Consider the following 16,173-nt stretch of genomic DNA (forward strand, 5'->3'; position numbering starts at 1 on the left):
TGAGCAAATGAGGCCAATGTTTGGGAAACAAAAGTACAGCACTCCCAAGTGTATGTGCACAATAATTCTTGATTCTCCGCATGGATACCTCCTCCCCACCTACTCACCGATAAAAGTGAAACATGAGGGCAAAAGGCAGCCCTAAAGCCTATCTTTGGAGAATTTCTAGAGCCCTTCTTTCCCTAGGGACCCACCGTCCACACCTGCTCACAGGGTGGGGGCTGCAAAAATTCTTCTAATTGAGGTACCATGAAGGGTACCAGGCGGTCCCCTGGGGTGTTTTTCAGGAAGTGAAACCTCCTGGTGAAGCAGAAACTTTTTTTGTATCTCCTTTGGCTCTGGTCAGTTTATATCAAACCTAAATAATTGGAGCAAAACTCAAGGTAGCAGAAGCTACTGATTTCCTGTCACCTGATTTCTGTTAGAAGTACCACCCCCAGGCCTCGATTCTTGAGAAATCAAAGCAAGGATTGAACCCAGCGGCAGGCATTCACATCAGCCCTTGAGCCCTGAAGAGCCAGGTAAGAAATCCGTTTCCTTTGATTAAGTGACTACAGGGAGGTGATAAGGCATAAGATGATCTTAAAGAGTAGAGATTCTGTTTTAACTCTAGGGCTTCTCTTGTCAGACTTCGTCATGGCATCTTGATTTAAGCCAGGGTGATTTCAAGGCTTGCTTCTCGCCCACACCCTTAGCTACTCTCTCTCTCTCCAGAACTACTATGGACAACCAACTCAGAGTCACTCTACAAAAGTGGCAGATTGGAGCATGTACCTTAAAGCACGGCTTCTAACCTACGGGGTTTAAGCTGGAGCTCTGCCTCCTGCAAGCCTTCTACCTTAGGCCAATTGCTAAACCTCTATGTGCCTTGGCTTCCTCATCCATAAAATGGGACCAATAGAAATTCTCCTCTACATTATGAAGATTAGATAAACTAAAATACAGAAGTGTATAGGACTGCCTGCTATCAAATAAGAAAATGATCAATCACAGTCCTATGAAAATATCTCCATGAATTTTGCTTTAAATGCTTTTGTCTTCAAAGATATATTGTTAAATATTAGTACACTTTGGTGATGTTAAACCTCCTCAGCTAACATTTCTGCAGAGGATGTTGACTACAAAATCCCACCTCCAATCTATAACCTAAGAAGCCAGGATTAGGAGTGGGCCCTAGAGACAGAAGGAAGCTCTATTGACAGCAGCAAGTAATAATTTTAACATTGTCATAATGGTTTCCTGGAAGGGGTGTGTGTGTGTGTGTGTGTGTGTGTGTGTGTGTGTGTGAGAGAGAGAGAGAGAGAGAGAGAGAGAGAGAGAGAGAGATTGATTTCCTTTCCTGGTATCCCTTAAAATGACTTGATCTCACTAGTCACCTTTTGAACTTGCATCCTGAGCTTTCGCAAACCTGCTCAGAGGAAGTAACTGAACTTGATGTTCAGTTTAAACTTTATTGAGTTCACAATATGCAAGAAGCAGGTTCCCTGTGTGATCCTGGTGGGAGAGATAATTCCCTTAGGGAATTCACACTCCATAGAAGAGTTAGAATAAATATTAGGATGAAAGTAGTGAGTGAGATGTGACAAATGCTAAGAGCTGTGGGCTCTGAAGGGGGAGTTCTTGCAATCAGGTGCAGAGAAAAAGCAACAGTCTCAGGGGGTATGAATGTCTACAGCAGAGTTTGAAAGAACTTGAAGAGGGAGGGAGGGAGGGAGAAGCATTTCAAAATGGAGAAGATTCCCAGAAGGTAGAAGACATGTCCAGACCGGTGGCTCTGGTGTGGACATGAGCTTTGGAAGTCCTTGCAGCTGATCTGTAAAGCTCTAGAGAGGCCTGGAGAGGGTTTCTCTAGTTGGCAGTAACAGGTCAGCAAGAGTTGAAGCTCAGGAAAAGCATGACTTGAGCAGAGATTTAGAGAATTTGATCTAGGAGCCTCTGAAGAATAGATTAGAAAAGAAAATGATTAGCATCTGCATATCAGAGAAAATATTTGGCCTTCAGTTTTTTAGATGGGCTTATTTCACTTAGCATGATATTCTCCAGCTCCATCCATTTACTCGCAAATGCCATCATTTCATTCTCCTTTAAGGATGAATAATATTCCATTGTGTATATGTACCACATTTTCTTTATCCATTCATCTGTTGAGGTTCCATAATTTAGCTCTTTTGAGTTGAGCTTCTATAAAGTGCATCACTGTAGTTTGTTGATTTTAAGTCCTTTGGGTATAAACTAAGGAGTGGGATAGCTGGGTCAAATGGTAGTTCCATTCCAAGTTTTCTGAGGAATCTCCATACTACTTTCCAAAGTGGTTGCACCAATTTTCAGTCCCACCAGCAATGTATGAGTGTACCTTTCCCCTGACATCCTCGACAACATTTATTGTTGCTTATATTCTTGATAATTGCCATTCTGACTGGAGTGAGATGAAATCTTAGAGTAGTTTTCATTTGCATTTCTCTAGTTGCTAGAGATGTTGAAAATTTTTTAAATATATTTGTTGATCGATTGCATTTCTTCTTCTCTGAAATGTCTGTTCAGTTCCTTAGCCCATTTATTGATTCAGTTATTTGTTTTTTGTGTTCTTTATATATACTGGAGATTAATGCTGTATCTGAGGTGCATGTAGTAAAGATTTTCTCCCATTCTGTAGGCTCTCTCTTGGCATTATTGATTGTTTCCTTTCCTGAGAATGTCTCTGATATGTGGATGATAATTCACAATAAGGGGCATGTAGCTAGGGAACAATAGAGTTACTTTGCATTAGGTAGAGGGGAGTGAAGGGAAGGGAGGGAATATGGAGGTAGAAAGATATATAATGTAGAACAAATCTGACATGTACCCTATGTACATATGACTACACAACTGGTGTGATTCTACATCATGTACAACCAGAAGAATGAGAAATTATACTCCATTTATGTATGATGTAACAAAATGCATTCTATTGTCATGTGTAAGTAATAAGAACAAATTTTTTTAAAACGATTTAGGGTTTATTGCCTGAAAAAAATTTAAAAAGAGACAAAATAGGTAATTTTTTACTTAAATCTTGAATATACTCTGTTGTATTTTGCAGATTGTTGCATCTTACATAAAAGTAAAAAAAAAAAAAAAAGGAAATGATTGGGATGTGACTCAGTGGTAGAGCACCAGCCCTACATGAAGCCCTGGGTTCGATCTACAGAACAAAAAAAAAAAAAAAAAAAAAAGAATTTTCTGCTAAATGAGAACCAAACTCATAGAATATTTGAATATAGAAAAAGGTCCATATGCAAAATAACTTGCAGAGGGAGAAATGGCATGATTTGGCCATTGGTTGAAAAGGAAAATAAAGGAGATGGAGTAAAATTTGGCTCCAACTTTTGAAACCTGGGAAATAGGGGAATTAAAGTGATCTGAGGCACGTTGCTTAGAAGGGACATTGACTTTGCCACACATTTTTTTTTAAAACAGAGAAGTTTCAGCGGAGTGACTCCAACAGAAACTAGTCACAAATCGCTGAGGAGTAAGTGGTGAGGAAGCAGGAGGAAGACAGCAGAGTGCAAAGATTGAATAAGCAGGGGTAAAGGAAAGGGAGATGGAGGGTCATGGCTGGGACATTGGCCGACTTAAGAAAGGGAGCTTTGGGACTGGGGGCAGGGTAGCCCATTTTAGTCATAAGAACAATCTGGTAATAACAAACGGTTTTTGAATATTTGGTACCTTATCAATTGCAAATTATCTTATGTTCTCAAAGCAATAGTTTGAAAATGAGCAAGGTAGCTAATGTCCTAAATTTATACAGAGATCATCACAACAGTGACAGGCAACAGAGGTGAACCTGTTTCTGCAGTGTAATGCCACAAATGGAGCAAGAGACTGTGGGTGCAAGGAAGAACCCATTTCTTGGAAAAGCAAACATTCTAGTGGAAGGAGATGGACAGAAGGGCACAGAGGGGGAAAAGTCAGAACGTGCATCCTCAGAGACAAGCACCCAGGCGGGCGGAAAGGATAAAAATGCAAAGCTATTCTGAGTGGCAGAGGAAGTCAGGTGGCTTTGAACTTCTCAGTACATGATGGAGTTAGTGGACCTAAAAGTCATTATGCAAACCAGACCTGCATTGGCTGTAAGATCTCTAGTGAATAGACATGGAAATGGCAGCACCTTCAAAAACCAGAAGAGATTTGCAGAAGTTGCTATAATAAAATAGGGTAGTGCATGATCAACTGAGTCTTCATTTTAGTATCAGTGCTGATTATAGTACCTGTAAAAATAAAATCCTACTTATAACACATTTTGACCAGTTTAGTTAGTAGCTCCTGCTAATCTACCAGCTGACCTTTTGGCATTACTGTGAGTTGGATACTACGGAAGTCATTAAGTATAATTATTTTAATGATAAGGCAAAGCTGTGAGAATCTACAATATCCTTAGGAATAGGTGGACTGGTTCTAGTTTTATGTATATATATATGGTCATTTTTTATATGATGCTATTTTATAGTAATATTTGTTGAAGAATTTGTAGAAATAGAGTTGCCCTAGTGATATACTATTTAGGAGAAAAATAAAACATCTACCCATCCGTGGTCACTGCTGCTGTTAGCCATGATAGCCATTATAGACATTACCTCACCAATAATACAGACACAGTTCTCATCAAGCAGCTGACAAACAAGGATAAATTAAAACAATGATAGTCAAATCATCTCCTTTGGTCCAAACAATTGATGACCTCTATATTTTATCTCCCTACTGTTACTCCTTTGGAGAGGACCATAGTAACTTCCAGCTCATTCCATACTTGCCAAAGGACCTCAGGAAAATTGACTAATTTTCTGAGCCACCATTTCACAACTACAAAAAGGAGACACAGTGCCTGGTATTAAGTTCAAGCATTATTACAGATACTGACCAAGACAGAACAAAATCTCTACTTTGTTGGATCTTACATTCTGGGGAAGAGAGACACAATACAGCTAATCTCCCTCAAGGATAAATGCCAAGAAGCAAATAAAACATGTTGTTGTGAGGGAGAGGAGTATGCACTATAGGTTGAAGGTTCAGGGAAGGCTTCTCTGAAGAGATGACATCTGAGCTACATCTGCATGAAAAGGCACCTATTTGAGTCTTACAGCAATCTATAAAACAACAATTATTATTGATCCCATATTATAGTTGAAGAACCTGAGACCCCAAGAATTTAAAACACCTCAGAGCAAATAGGTGAATTAGTATTTAAACCCAGGCAATCAGACTCAGGAGGTTGCAGTCTTGCATGCAGCATCACAGAACCTTCTTGACATGAGTTGCGCAAGGTCACAGAGTTAGAGCCCCCTCCAGATTCTAAGGATAGTCCTCACTGTGTTCTCTGGCCTGTTGCAATGTGCAGGGGAAACTAAGCAACAGAAGTCAATAGAAAGTACATTTTCCAATAGTGAAGCATAAATAAAGGCATCCAGGACTGAGAGACAAACAAGTCTTGGATGGGGCTGGGGTGTAGCGTGCTGGTGCCTGGCCTAGCATGCACAGGGCCTGGGGTTGAACCCCAGCACTAGGAAAAAGGAAGAAGAAGGAAGACAACTGTGACATGTGGACAGACATGCATGGAGCTTTCTTTTAAGGTAAAGTATGCCCCAAGCCAGGTTGTGGAGAATGCTGGCAGAGACTCCTAGGCCCACGTGTCCCAAGAGCCCCTGCAGATGGTTCTCAGAACCCAGTAGTAGGTCTTGCCTCAGATCCCAGGCCAGCAGGGAGGAGCGCTGTCTACCCTCAAAGACACACAGAGGGAAGGCTGAGAGAAACATTCAGATGCGTGACAGGAGATTATCAAAGACCTGGTCTTCGCTCTCCTTATTTTATTACTGTTTTTAATTTTAGGAGTTTTGAGAACAAAATGACAACACCCAGAAATTCCGTGAGTGGAACTTTCCCTACAAAGGGCCCTATCTCCATGCAACCTGCTCCAAAAGTAAACCTCAAGGGGACGCTGCCGCTGGTGGGCCCCACCCAAAGCTTCTTCATGAGGGAATCTAAGGCTTTGGGGGTAAGTCAGTCACCCTACACTCCAAATCTAGAGCTTCTCTGGTCTACAGAAGCGGATGCTACAGGCCATGTGTGGGATTCAGTCCAAAGTGAAGGGGTGTTATCCGACCTGGCATGCTCCCTATGTGACACAGCAGGTCCACACAGGGTTGTGCCAAAGAAGTTATCAACTGGGTCACTGTAGGGGGTCTGATGTCACCACTGGTTTAGAAGTATGTAGCTTTAAGGGCCTTTCATCTCAGTCTATTGCTAGAATGCTTGTTTCCTGGAAATGTCCTCATATGATGGGGAAAATGTATCTGAAGAAGAAAAAGGCAAAATCCTTGGCACCACTGCTACTTCCTACAGGCAACTGGCAGGGTTCCAAGTTACAGCCAAGGCTTCCCACCTTCCCTTGCCTGCCAACAGTGATGATTTCATCCACCATCCTCCTCCTCTTCTCTCCCAGGCTGTCCAGATCATGAATGGGCTCTTCCACATGGCCCTGGGAGGGCTGCTGCTGATCCCCACAGGGGTCTATGCACCCATCTGTGTGACTGTGTGGTATCCCCTCTGGGGTGGCATTCTGGTGAGTGAAAAATATAATGACCCCTTGTAAAATGGTGAAAAAAAATACTAAAAAAAAATGTAGACCATTTGTGTACTGAGGAAAGTGCATGGGCAGGAAATAGATTATTGGTTTCGTGGGAAGAGAGGTTGGCTAAACAGAGCGAGCGCGCTCCCAGGGTTGAGGGTTAGTGGTCATGCTTCAGATGAGTTCAGAAAAAGATGCTCTGTGTGATCCACACTGGGAAGAAAGAGTGTTCCAAGCTGGGCCTCCCCAGTCAGTCGATTCTGGAGGTGAGGAGGCACTCGATGTTTGGTGTTTGGGAAAGCCAGAGGCAGCATGTCCGCCCATCTGCTCTTCTTCCCTATAATTGTTTACTTACTGTGGCACCTGGTGAAATTAGTCCCAACCCAAATAAATTTCCCTTTATGAGCTCAGCAACATTTCCTTGGGCTGTGTCATTTGCAGGTTTTCCAAACCTGAAATCCCACCTGAGAATGGCATGGGGCATCGATGTTTATTTCCCCAGAGCACTTTTCCTGGCTGCCACTGTGAGACCAGAGTTGAGAATTTCAGAACAAATAGAAATGAGTTAGAATAAGAGCTTCCCACTGATTTGCAGCATGAACATCAGGAAAGGAAGATGAGAAACAACCACGGTTCTTTCCGGGGGCAGCTGACATTTTAATGAAGGGCCTTCACATTCAACTCTTCCTTCTCTGTTCATTCACACCTCATGGGCATCACTGTGGCCCCAAAGAACATTCTCACAAGTTACAAACACAAGGAAAAGAAAACTCCTCAAACTTTTTCTTCACACTGATACCCTCTCACCTGTGCTACATGGGACATCAGCCCTAACTGTAGCTTGAAAGATGGTGGTCTGGGGCTGACTACAATCTACACCAGTAATGAGTAGTGGTGTTATTATTGCTGCTGCTTTTTGATTCAATTTGAAGAAACAAACTAAGGCATATCTATCTGCTTGGTGTACTGAGTAACAAGAAAATGTGGGTTTTCTTTGCTCTTACTGTATTCCAAGTTACACATTCCCAGGTGGTTGAATAACATGGACTGAACATAGGCCAACCTGAATAAGGAAGAAATATGACTGAAGAGAAATGAATGCACTTGATTAAATGGGTTAATGGTTCAGCGAAAATGGCTGGAAATGTTCATGACTTCTTTACAACCAGTTCTCAATGTTAAAATGTGATCTCCCTCTCTCCCCCTTTTCCCAACTCTCCCACTCCCTCCCCCTTCCCCCAACCCACCACCTCACCTCTCTTCTTATAGTATATTACCTCTGGATCGCTCCTGGCAGCAGCAGAGAAAACCTCCAGGAAGAGTCTGGCAAGTAACCGTATGTCCTTCTTTCCCACACATCAGAGAAATAGCTGTTTTCTCAGTTGAAAACAAGGAAGGACCCTTAAAGAGCTTTGGAATCACAGACTCTCCACTCTCAAAAGCAAAGGATCCTCCACAAGGCTGGCTGTCATTTCATTCCTGCAAAACCTGAAAGTGAGATCTACTTTATGCATGTCCTTAGAAGCACAGCTAAAGGCAGAGCTATGAAGACTGTGCTTAAAATCTTGTCAGCGTTAAGTGCTGTGTGAAAATAACAGACCTTTTGAAAGCCATGCCATTTCTTCTAGACCAGCACTGAGGACAGTTGCGTCATCAACATTATGACTGATTCATGCTCTAGCTCAGTTAGAATCTTAAGTTATAATCTTGAGCAAGACTGTTTCTCTATGAACCTCTTGAGGTGTCACCTACTAGATGGAGATGGTACCATAGGAAATGGTTACCATTCCTGTGTCTACTAGGGGAAATCAGTATAAGGATGGAATGGAGAAACATGTGACAGTATTTCAGAAGCTAGAAGCTTCCATGTGCTCTTGTTCTTATAACACCTACAAAAAAAAAACACCCAGGAAGACTCTGCCCTGAGGAGCACCTGATTCTGGATGGGTGACGAGGAGCTTACAGCCAGTTTCCTCTCAAAAAAGCCTCTCCCAACACTTGCACTTACTAAGCCAAGTCACTTGTAAAGTCTGAGTACTTGTAAAGTCAGTGAGGGGGTTGCGTGAACTGAGATGGGTCCCCTCTAAAAGTGGTCTAACAAACTCAGTTTGGGGAGATCAATTATTCTATTATCCAAATGCAGCCAGACCCACTGAGTAGCCCTCTGTAGATCACATGGCCAGGGATAGAATATGTGTGTGTTGTAAAGTCATCATCAACAATCCCATGACACTGTGGCACTTGTCACATATATCTTCCTGTTTCAACCTTGTACCATCCCTGAAAGGCAGGACATCCACATTGACTGTCTCTCACCTATACTACCCAGAGACGCCAGCCCTAACTGTATCTTGAAAGATGGTTGACCAGGGTGGATTGAATCCTATGTCAACAGGGAGTTGGCAGTGGTGTCATAGCTGCTGCTGCTACTCCTTGCTTCTCTTTGACACCACAGTCCTGGAGGGTGCTATCTGCTCCTTCCAAACCTATACCCATAGTACCATACTTAAGTGTAATGCAAAAATCTCTCTCCTCTGCCTCCTAGGTGTCATTCATCTTCATTTATTCAACAAATATTTATCAAATACCTAGTAGGTAGGAGAGTGCCAGTAAAATAAGTATAAGGTTATGCAATACAGGAATCAAAGATCATTCCTAGATGCTTGGCTTGATAAACTGAATGGGTGGTCATATCATCAAATGAGATGGAGAAGACTGAAAAAAGGAACAAGATACTTGAGTTTTTATTTACATAAATACAGTATATGTACAATGTAGATTTTATTTATAGAGACAATGGGGCTAAAAACCAATTAGAAAAAAACTCTGGTAATTTTAGGTGTCAGAGAAATGACATCTGGGATTCCTCACTGATAATTCCCAAATGGAAGTTAAACATAGTTAATGGATCTGTTTATCTGTTTCAGGTCCAAGCAAAAGTAATAATGAACTCATTGAGCCTCTTCGCTGCCATTTCTGGAATAATTCTTGTGATCATGGACATACTCAATATTACGATTTCACATTTCTTAAAAATGGAGAGTCTGAATATTATTAAAACTCCTGTGTCGTATATTGACATATACAACTGTAAACCCACTAATCCCTCTGAGGAAAACTCTCCATCCACAAAATACTGTTACAGCATACAATCCATGTTCTTGGTAAGTGTGAAATTGGATTTCTCTCCAGGGAAGAAATATGTCATTTTTATTCCAATTATCAACTCCAGATCTATAATGTCTAAGTCTGCTAATTTTTGCAAATGTGGCTTTGGCAAGAATTTTACCTATACTCTGCCTCAGTTTCAACTGTAAGATGAGGATAGTGATAGCAGTCATTTTATAGCGTTTTCTTTTCTTTCTGTCTTTCTTTCTTTTTTAGGAATAAATGAGTTAATATATGCAAAGCACTTAGAACAGTGTATGGAATATAAAAAGTATTAAGTGTTTCAACATTAATTATTAATGTCATTTGTGGTGTTAATATCTATCATAATTATTAATATAAACATGGAAGAAATTCCTAAGATATCAGAGTTTGAGGGGAAAAAATGTTCATCCCTCAGTTGTGGAGGGTTGCACCGAAAGCTGAATACAGTTTAATTTAGGACTCAGCACTTACTGTTTCTTACCTAAAACTGATTATTCAACTGACAGTTCTTCTGTCAGCAACATGCATTAACCATCTGCTGTACGCCTGAAGCTGCATTAAGGGTTCAGGTTATAAAGTCACTGTCTTCCATACTAATGGTTTTCCCAGGGAGTCATTACTTAGCTAAAGAACAGATCTTTTAATCATTTATTTGATTTTAGTTATCAGTCATTTACAGAACACCAAACATACTCTCTGTGCCATTATTACATTCTCACCTTCATTCTTCCATTGTTTTTCAGGGCGTTTTGTCAGTGTTACTGATCTTTGCCTTCTTCCAGAAACTTGTAACTGCTGGCATTGTTGAGAATGAGTGGAAACGATCCTGCTCCAGGCCCCAAGCTGTAAGTAGGAACCAATCTGTCCATAACACCCCTCTCAAAAATTCACATCTACAAAGGATCATATGTGGATAATGTGATCCAATGAGACTTTGGAACTGGGAACTTCACACACACCAAAAAAAAAAAAAAAAAGTCTTGCTGTATTTCTGAAGAGCAGAAAATACTAACTGCTAGCAATGAAGAAAACTGTCTTTGAAATTAGAAATATGTCTATTCTATAGCTAGACAGAAGGGATAGTTCTATAATATGTGAACCTTCTCACTAACCTTTTCTTCCACTTGCTGTCATGATTCCATACCTGATGTTTACGGATGGTTGAAGATTAAATCACTAGTTCTTTTATTTCATTTCTCTTTAATCCTCTCTTCCTCCCACCCATTTCTCCCAGTTTCTCTTCCAAAATTGTAGGTAGGTCCAAAAAGGCTCCAAAGTTGGGAAATATGAATATCCCAGTGATAGATCTAGTAACAGCTGCTTTGGAACCACAACCCATTAGACTTGGAACAGAACTTAGAAATCATCATTAATCCCTTTATTGTGCAGTTTTGGAAAATAGGATCAGAGAGAGAAAATTGCTCTGTCAGGACTATAACCACTAAGGGCAAATTAGAACCAGGGTCTGAATCCTCTATTACTGCAGTGTTCTTTTCCCCTGCTATGTGATCATTCCAGGCAAAGTGGCAAATGCCTGCAGCCCAGGGGATTTACTCAGACTTCAGTTTTGATAAGTGACTTGATAAGGATTTCACCACCTGGGAAATTAATCCTGGTGTTGGGAGGCATATAGTAAGCAACATAAGTAGCCTAAAAACTTGAAGGCTTTTGAGAAATATGTATAGAGATGATTGAGAGAGGTGCCAATGGTAAAGGTCAAGAAAAATTTGTTTGTATTCTAGAAGGTGGTTCTTCTGTCAGCTGAAGACAAGAAAGAACAGACAATTGAAATAAAAGAAGAAGTGGTTGAGCTAACTGAGGTACCTTCTCAAACAAAGAATGAAGAAGACATTGAAATTATTCCAGTCCAAGAAGAAGAAGGAGGAGAAGAAACAGAAATAAATTTTCCAGAACCTCCCCATGATCAGGAATCCCCACCAATAGAAAATGATAGCTTTCCTTAAACTGTTTCTTCTGGATTTTGCTGCCTATTTTAAGCATTAGTATTTAGCTTCTAAGAGACATAGTTACCCCATTTCTTAAGGCACTCTGTACTGGTTCTCCATGTTTCCATCTGGTCTTTGCTGGAGTGACCACAGCCCCATCTCTAGCACATTCAGCAAATGTGGGAATTATAATAGATTGTGATGTCCTATTTCTTGTTTGGGGAAACTTTCACACATTGGAAAAAAGCAGAATAAGTGCTGCAGAACATGATTTCCCACTAGATCTCCCCTTGGCTAGGCTTTACAGTAGTAGTGCTTTGTAGTTGTTTTTTCCATTAGCAACAGGACGACTCAGCATCTGGTAGAAAAGATCCATGACTGACTCATGCCATTCCTTTAAGCTATCTTTAACTCCTTCCCATCTACATTTTTTGTTGAAGTTCCTTTTGTATCATTGTTTTAAGGGAAATAAAATGATAACGATAAGCAATAAAGAATCAATCCATAAATATCTCATAGGGCTGACGCCATGACATATTCTTGGAGAATCAGCATTCCATTAGGGAAGTTCTAAGTGGTCACTACCCAGTCCCTTAATTGTCCAAATAGTACAGCTTATATTTGAACATGTCTCTTAAAGTTCCCCAACTCCTACTCTGGCCCTCGGTTATGTTGTCTCCCTCCTTTTAACCTATAGGCAAAAGAAGAAAGAATGATTAGAGAAAATACCATGAGTACTCAAATCTCAGGTAATAATCAAAACATGTATTTATAGAATGCTTTACAGGTGACTATTTCATAAAATAATTTCATTTAATTATCTATGTTCAAGAAAGAATGCTTATCCCTATTTTATAAGTAATTCAAAGAGGTGAACACATACCTGTCATAGTCACAGCTAGCAATCCTGAGAACCTTGTTTCATTCACAGATCTTCATACTCAAATCCTGGTGATGTTCAAAGCAACCAGACTGCAATGTCTGCATAAATTACCAGAGCCATGTTATCAGTTGTTATCAAGAAGCTACTCTGACCAGAAGATGTTAGGAGAGTTACAAAGAGAGTCAGAATCAGAGTTTACCCCTTTGGATAAAAACCTTAGAAATTCACAACAGTCATAAAACTAGTTATGGCATAAGTATTTAATTAGCTGGAAGACTATATAATGCAGACACTAAGTATCATAGACATCCTCAGGAAGAAGACCATGTGTGAAAACAGCATAATTAAAGTGCCAAGTCTCAGGCAAAAGCCATCCTGCTTTTCAATTCCTGTTCATGTTCAGAGATACAATACCTTACCTAGGAAGAATGTTAACCTAGGAAGACATTGAGATCATCCTTCAACCTAAAGCTGTAATCTACCACTTCCAAATGTGGTAGGTGTATGGGACAAGGTAATTTTCATTTCCTGTGATATTTCCACTTTGTTAAGGACAATCTGTGGAAGATATTTCCTGTAATTACAATTTTAAAAAAGGAGATTAACCATTTTTCCATGCTAAGTTTTCAAAATTAGCTGTAAGTGAATAAAGCTTTGTGTTCTTGTCTGAAGTAGGTGATTCTCATGTGAGTGTCTCCCCATCCTTCTTTAATCTTGAAATGTCGGACCATGGGGGTTCATCATATTCACATACACTCAATCTGAACTGGAATGGTGAGGGGTCAGGTAATTAGTATTTGTGACAGTACATTTGTAAATCCTGAGTATATCTTCATGGACTGTGTTGTTAATAATGTATTGCTCACTCTCAGCAATCACAGCATGACCAGAATGCATGACCATTGCTCCTGCTTTAATTAGAGAAAAGGGAATGGCAGTGGCAGACCCATTGAAAACAATAATGAAGTCAGAAAAAACTCAAAAAAATACAAGATTTTATTTCTTATTTTCCCTACTTCTGAAATATACATGAGGACCCCTCTCCAAACCCATGGTTTACTTAGAAATTTTATTTTACTCATTTTTATGATCTCAAGTAATTGTTTTTACTGAATTCACGTAACTCCTTATAAGACACCATCAATGTCCAAAAGAAGAATGAAAATTGTTGCCATACCTTCTTCCTAATTATCCTTTCATCAATATGGAATCAAATGACATTGGCCAATAGAAAATAAGCTTTGTCCTAAAGTGAAAGATGTATTCTATAGCTTTAGTTTTTCCTCTCCATTTTTCTTTTGTTTAAAGAATTTTACAACCATAAAACATTTCAAAAATTAATTGCACCCACTGATTAGGAGATTGACTTACATCCTTTCAATTTTCCTTGTTTTTTAATAATCCTTATTCACAATAAGGTAATCATGCATCCCAGTTTATCCAGGCCTGAAGGATTTCCTAAGATGTAGGATTTTCAATGTTAAAACCAAGATAGTCCCTAGTAAACTAAGTGGTTGATCACCATAGTTCATAGTTCTACACAATTTAGGCAATTACAATCACTTTAGTAGTTACAGTATAATCTACTTTTTATGTGCAACAATGTGTCATAATTTTCTTTATTCTCACAAGCATCATTTTTAAATTGCAACTTAATATTCAATGAGTCAATCAAGATTAATTCAGTATTCTGCTAGTTCACTATAACTGGCTACTTATGGTATTTCCTTTTTCTGCTAATTTTTTTTTCTTTTCTGGGTTGTTGTAAGTGTTGCAAATCACTGTTGGAGCTGCAGAAACTGAGTAAGATATGTATTTTCTCTTCTTGTTATTCAAAATGTGGCTTCATATTCAAGCCTTGTCCATGTCTACCAGTAGGAAGTATTGTCATCTGTTAAAATCCAGGAAAATCAAATTTTAATTTCACTGGTCGAAGTGAAATTCTCAAAGATCCAATACACAGAAATGGTAGCTTCAGATTAATTTCATGTGAAATCATGTATGGAATTCGACTTGTTTTAAATTCTTGGTGAATAACTTAGAACACTCATGGGGGCTCAAATATGAATTTTTTCTAGGTTAAGTCTGCAATTCTTAAAGAGATTCCCTTTAATTCAAACCTGATTATGTGTTTTGAACTACAGAACCAAGCAGTATAAAATGAATATGGTAGGATCATGTAATGCAAAAGTCAAAGCAAATTTAAGATTATCCTATGGAATCATGGTTGGCCCCCTACTCATCTCTTCCCTTGTAATTTCCAGTAAAAAAGTATGCATTCTGCTGCAAGTGAGAACAAAATCCTAAAGGAAGACAGAACCCATCATTGAAAAATTATTATTTCATTTATTGAAACATATTTACTGATCACAGACTATTCTGCAACACAAAATGGTGAGAAAAAAACAGGCAAATTATCTCCTTAGAATTTCTATCTGGGTGGAAAAAGAGGCATTAATAAAATATCTATCAGGCATCTACTATGGTGCGCTAATCAGCTTTTTGTCCTTTTGACAAAATACCTAAGAAAATCAACTTAAAAGGAAGAAAGCTGGGGGTGGGGGAGGGTCGTGGTCTCTGGGTTTCAATTCACGGTTGACTATTCCATTGTGTTTGGGCCTGTGCTGGGGCAGAATATCACTGTGGGGAGTATGTGGTAGAGGAAAGCTATTGACCTTATGGCATGACCTTCACCTCATGGTAGAGATGAAGAGTCCAGGACGCCAGTATGCCCTTCAAGTGCCCATCTCCAGTGACCTACTTCCATCCACTGGATCCCACCTCCTAATGGTTCAATCACCTCCCAATAGTGCCACAGGCACAGGGATTGGATCACAAGCTCTGAGTAGGCTAGTTCTATGGTTTTCGACTGTAGGAGGGAGATTTGCCACTAAATACTTCTCACACACCTGGATATGAGGCTTGGAAATCAGGAAAATAAAAAGAATAGAATTAAAAATGAGTTACATGAATTAGGCACCTAAAGTTGCTAGATTGAGTTACAGGGATGGACGAGAGTTCCCAGTGGACGGTGACACTTTGTTCAGGATGTCCCCATTTAGCTGTCAGAGAAAGTGCAACTACTAAAGATGAAACTGAAGACATCTAAGAAAGTAGGAGAGGGACGTAGAGAGTGTCCTGTCTTGGAATCTGAGGAAGGGCAAGTGTCTCAAAGGACAAGGAAGCAGCAGGGCAGTGATGTTGAGAAAGCCTGAAGAAGAATTGAGTAGAGACCACTGGATTCTGCAATTCAGAGGTCATTGCCAGCATTAGGAGAAACCGTCTGAGGCAAGTATTAGTGAGAGAAGACTGACTGTAACACACTGGAAAATGAACAGTGATGTGAAAGCATTCAAACTGTGAAAGCAGACTCTGCTTTTGAGATATCTGATTGGAAAGAAAAGGAAAAAAGACAATTAAGGGGTTTGCATGAGAATCAGGGCAAGGGATTACTCTGAATAGTGGGTGGTCTAAAACCTGCACTCACAGGTAAGTGCAAAGCCACATTCATTTATCAAATTGACAAATATTTGTTGAGTATCTACCTTGTAATACTATTCTGAAGGCAGAGGATATTGCAGTGAATAACA

At 39.8% G+C, this 16,173-nt stretch overlaps 1 protein-coding gene across 2 annotated transcripts; it reads left to right on the forward strand.

Moving 5' to 3' along the window:
• Positions 1-382: 382 nt before the first annotated feature.
• Ms4a1 (membrane spanning 4-domains A1) lies at positions 383-13,254 on the forward strand. 2 transcript variants are annotated; one of them, XM_048788915.1, is made up of 7 exons: positions 383-521; positions 5,863-6,028; positions 6,476-6,595; positions 7,871-7,927; positions 9,529-9,765; positions 10,498-10,599; positions 11,500-13,254. In XM_048788915.1, the coding sequence occupies exons 2-7, from the start codon at positions 5,879-5,881 to the stop codon at positions 11,716-11,718; spliced, it is 885 nt and encodes a 294-aa protein (XP_048644872.1). In that variant the 5' UTR covers positions 383-521; positions 5,863-5,878; the 3' UTR covers positions 11,719-13,254. The 2 variants fall into 2 exon arrangements, with proteins under 2 accessions (XP_048644872.1, XP_015333501.1); XM_015478015.2 differs by having other exon boundaries at positions 384-521; positions 11,497-13,254.
• Positions 13,255-16,173: the final 2,919 nt, after the last annotated feature.

Source organism: Marmota marmota, unplaced genomic scaffold, assembly GCF_001458135.2.
Source record: "Marmota marmota marmota unplaced genomic scaffold, marMar, whole genome shotgun sequence".
Classification (NCBI taxonomy): Eukaryota; Metazoa; Chordata; class Mammalia; order Rodentia; family Sciuridae; genus Marmota; species Marmota marmota.

Excerpts from the sequence above, each read along its gene's own strand:
- Ms4a1 (XM_015478015.2), top strand. The coding sequence starts at position 5,879 with ATGACAACACCCAGAAATTCCGTGAGTGGAACTTTCCCTACAAAGGGC. Across the intron at positions 6,029-6,475 it reads GGGAATCTAAGGCTTTGGGG|GCTGTCCAGATCATGAATGG; the intron begins GTAAGTCAGTCA and ends CTTCTCTCCCAG. Across the intron at positions 10,600-11,496 it reads CCTGCTCCAGGCCCCAAGCT|AAGGTGGTTCTTCTGTCAGC; the intron begins GTAAGTAGGAAC and ends TTTGTATTCTAG.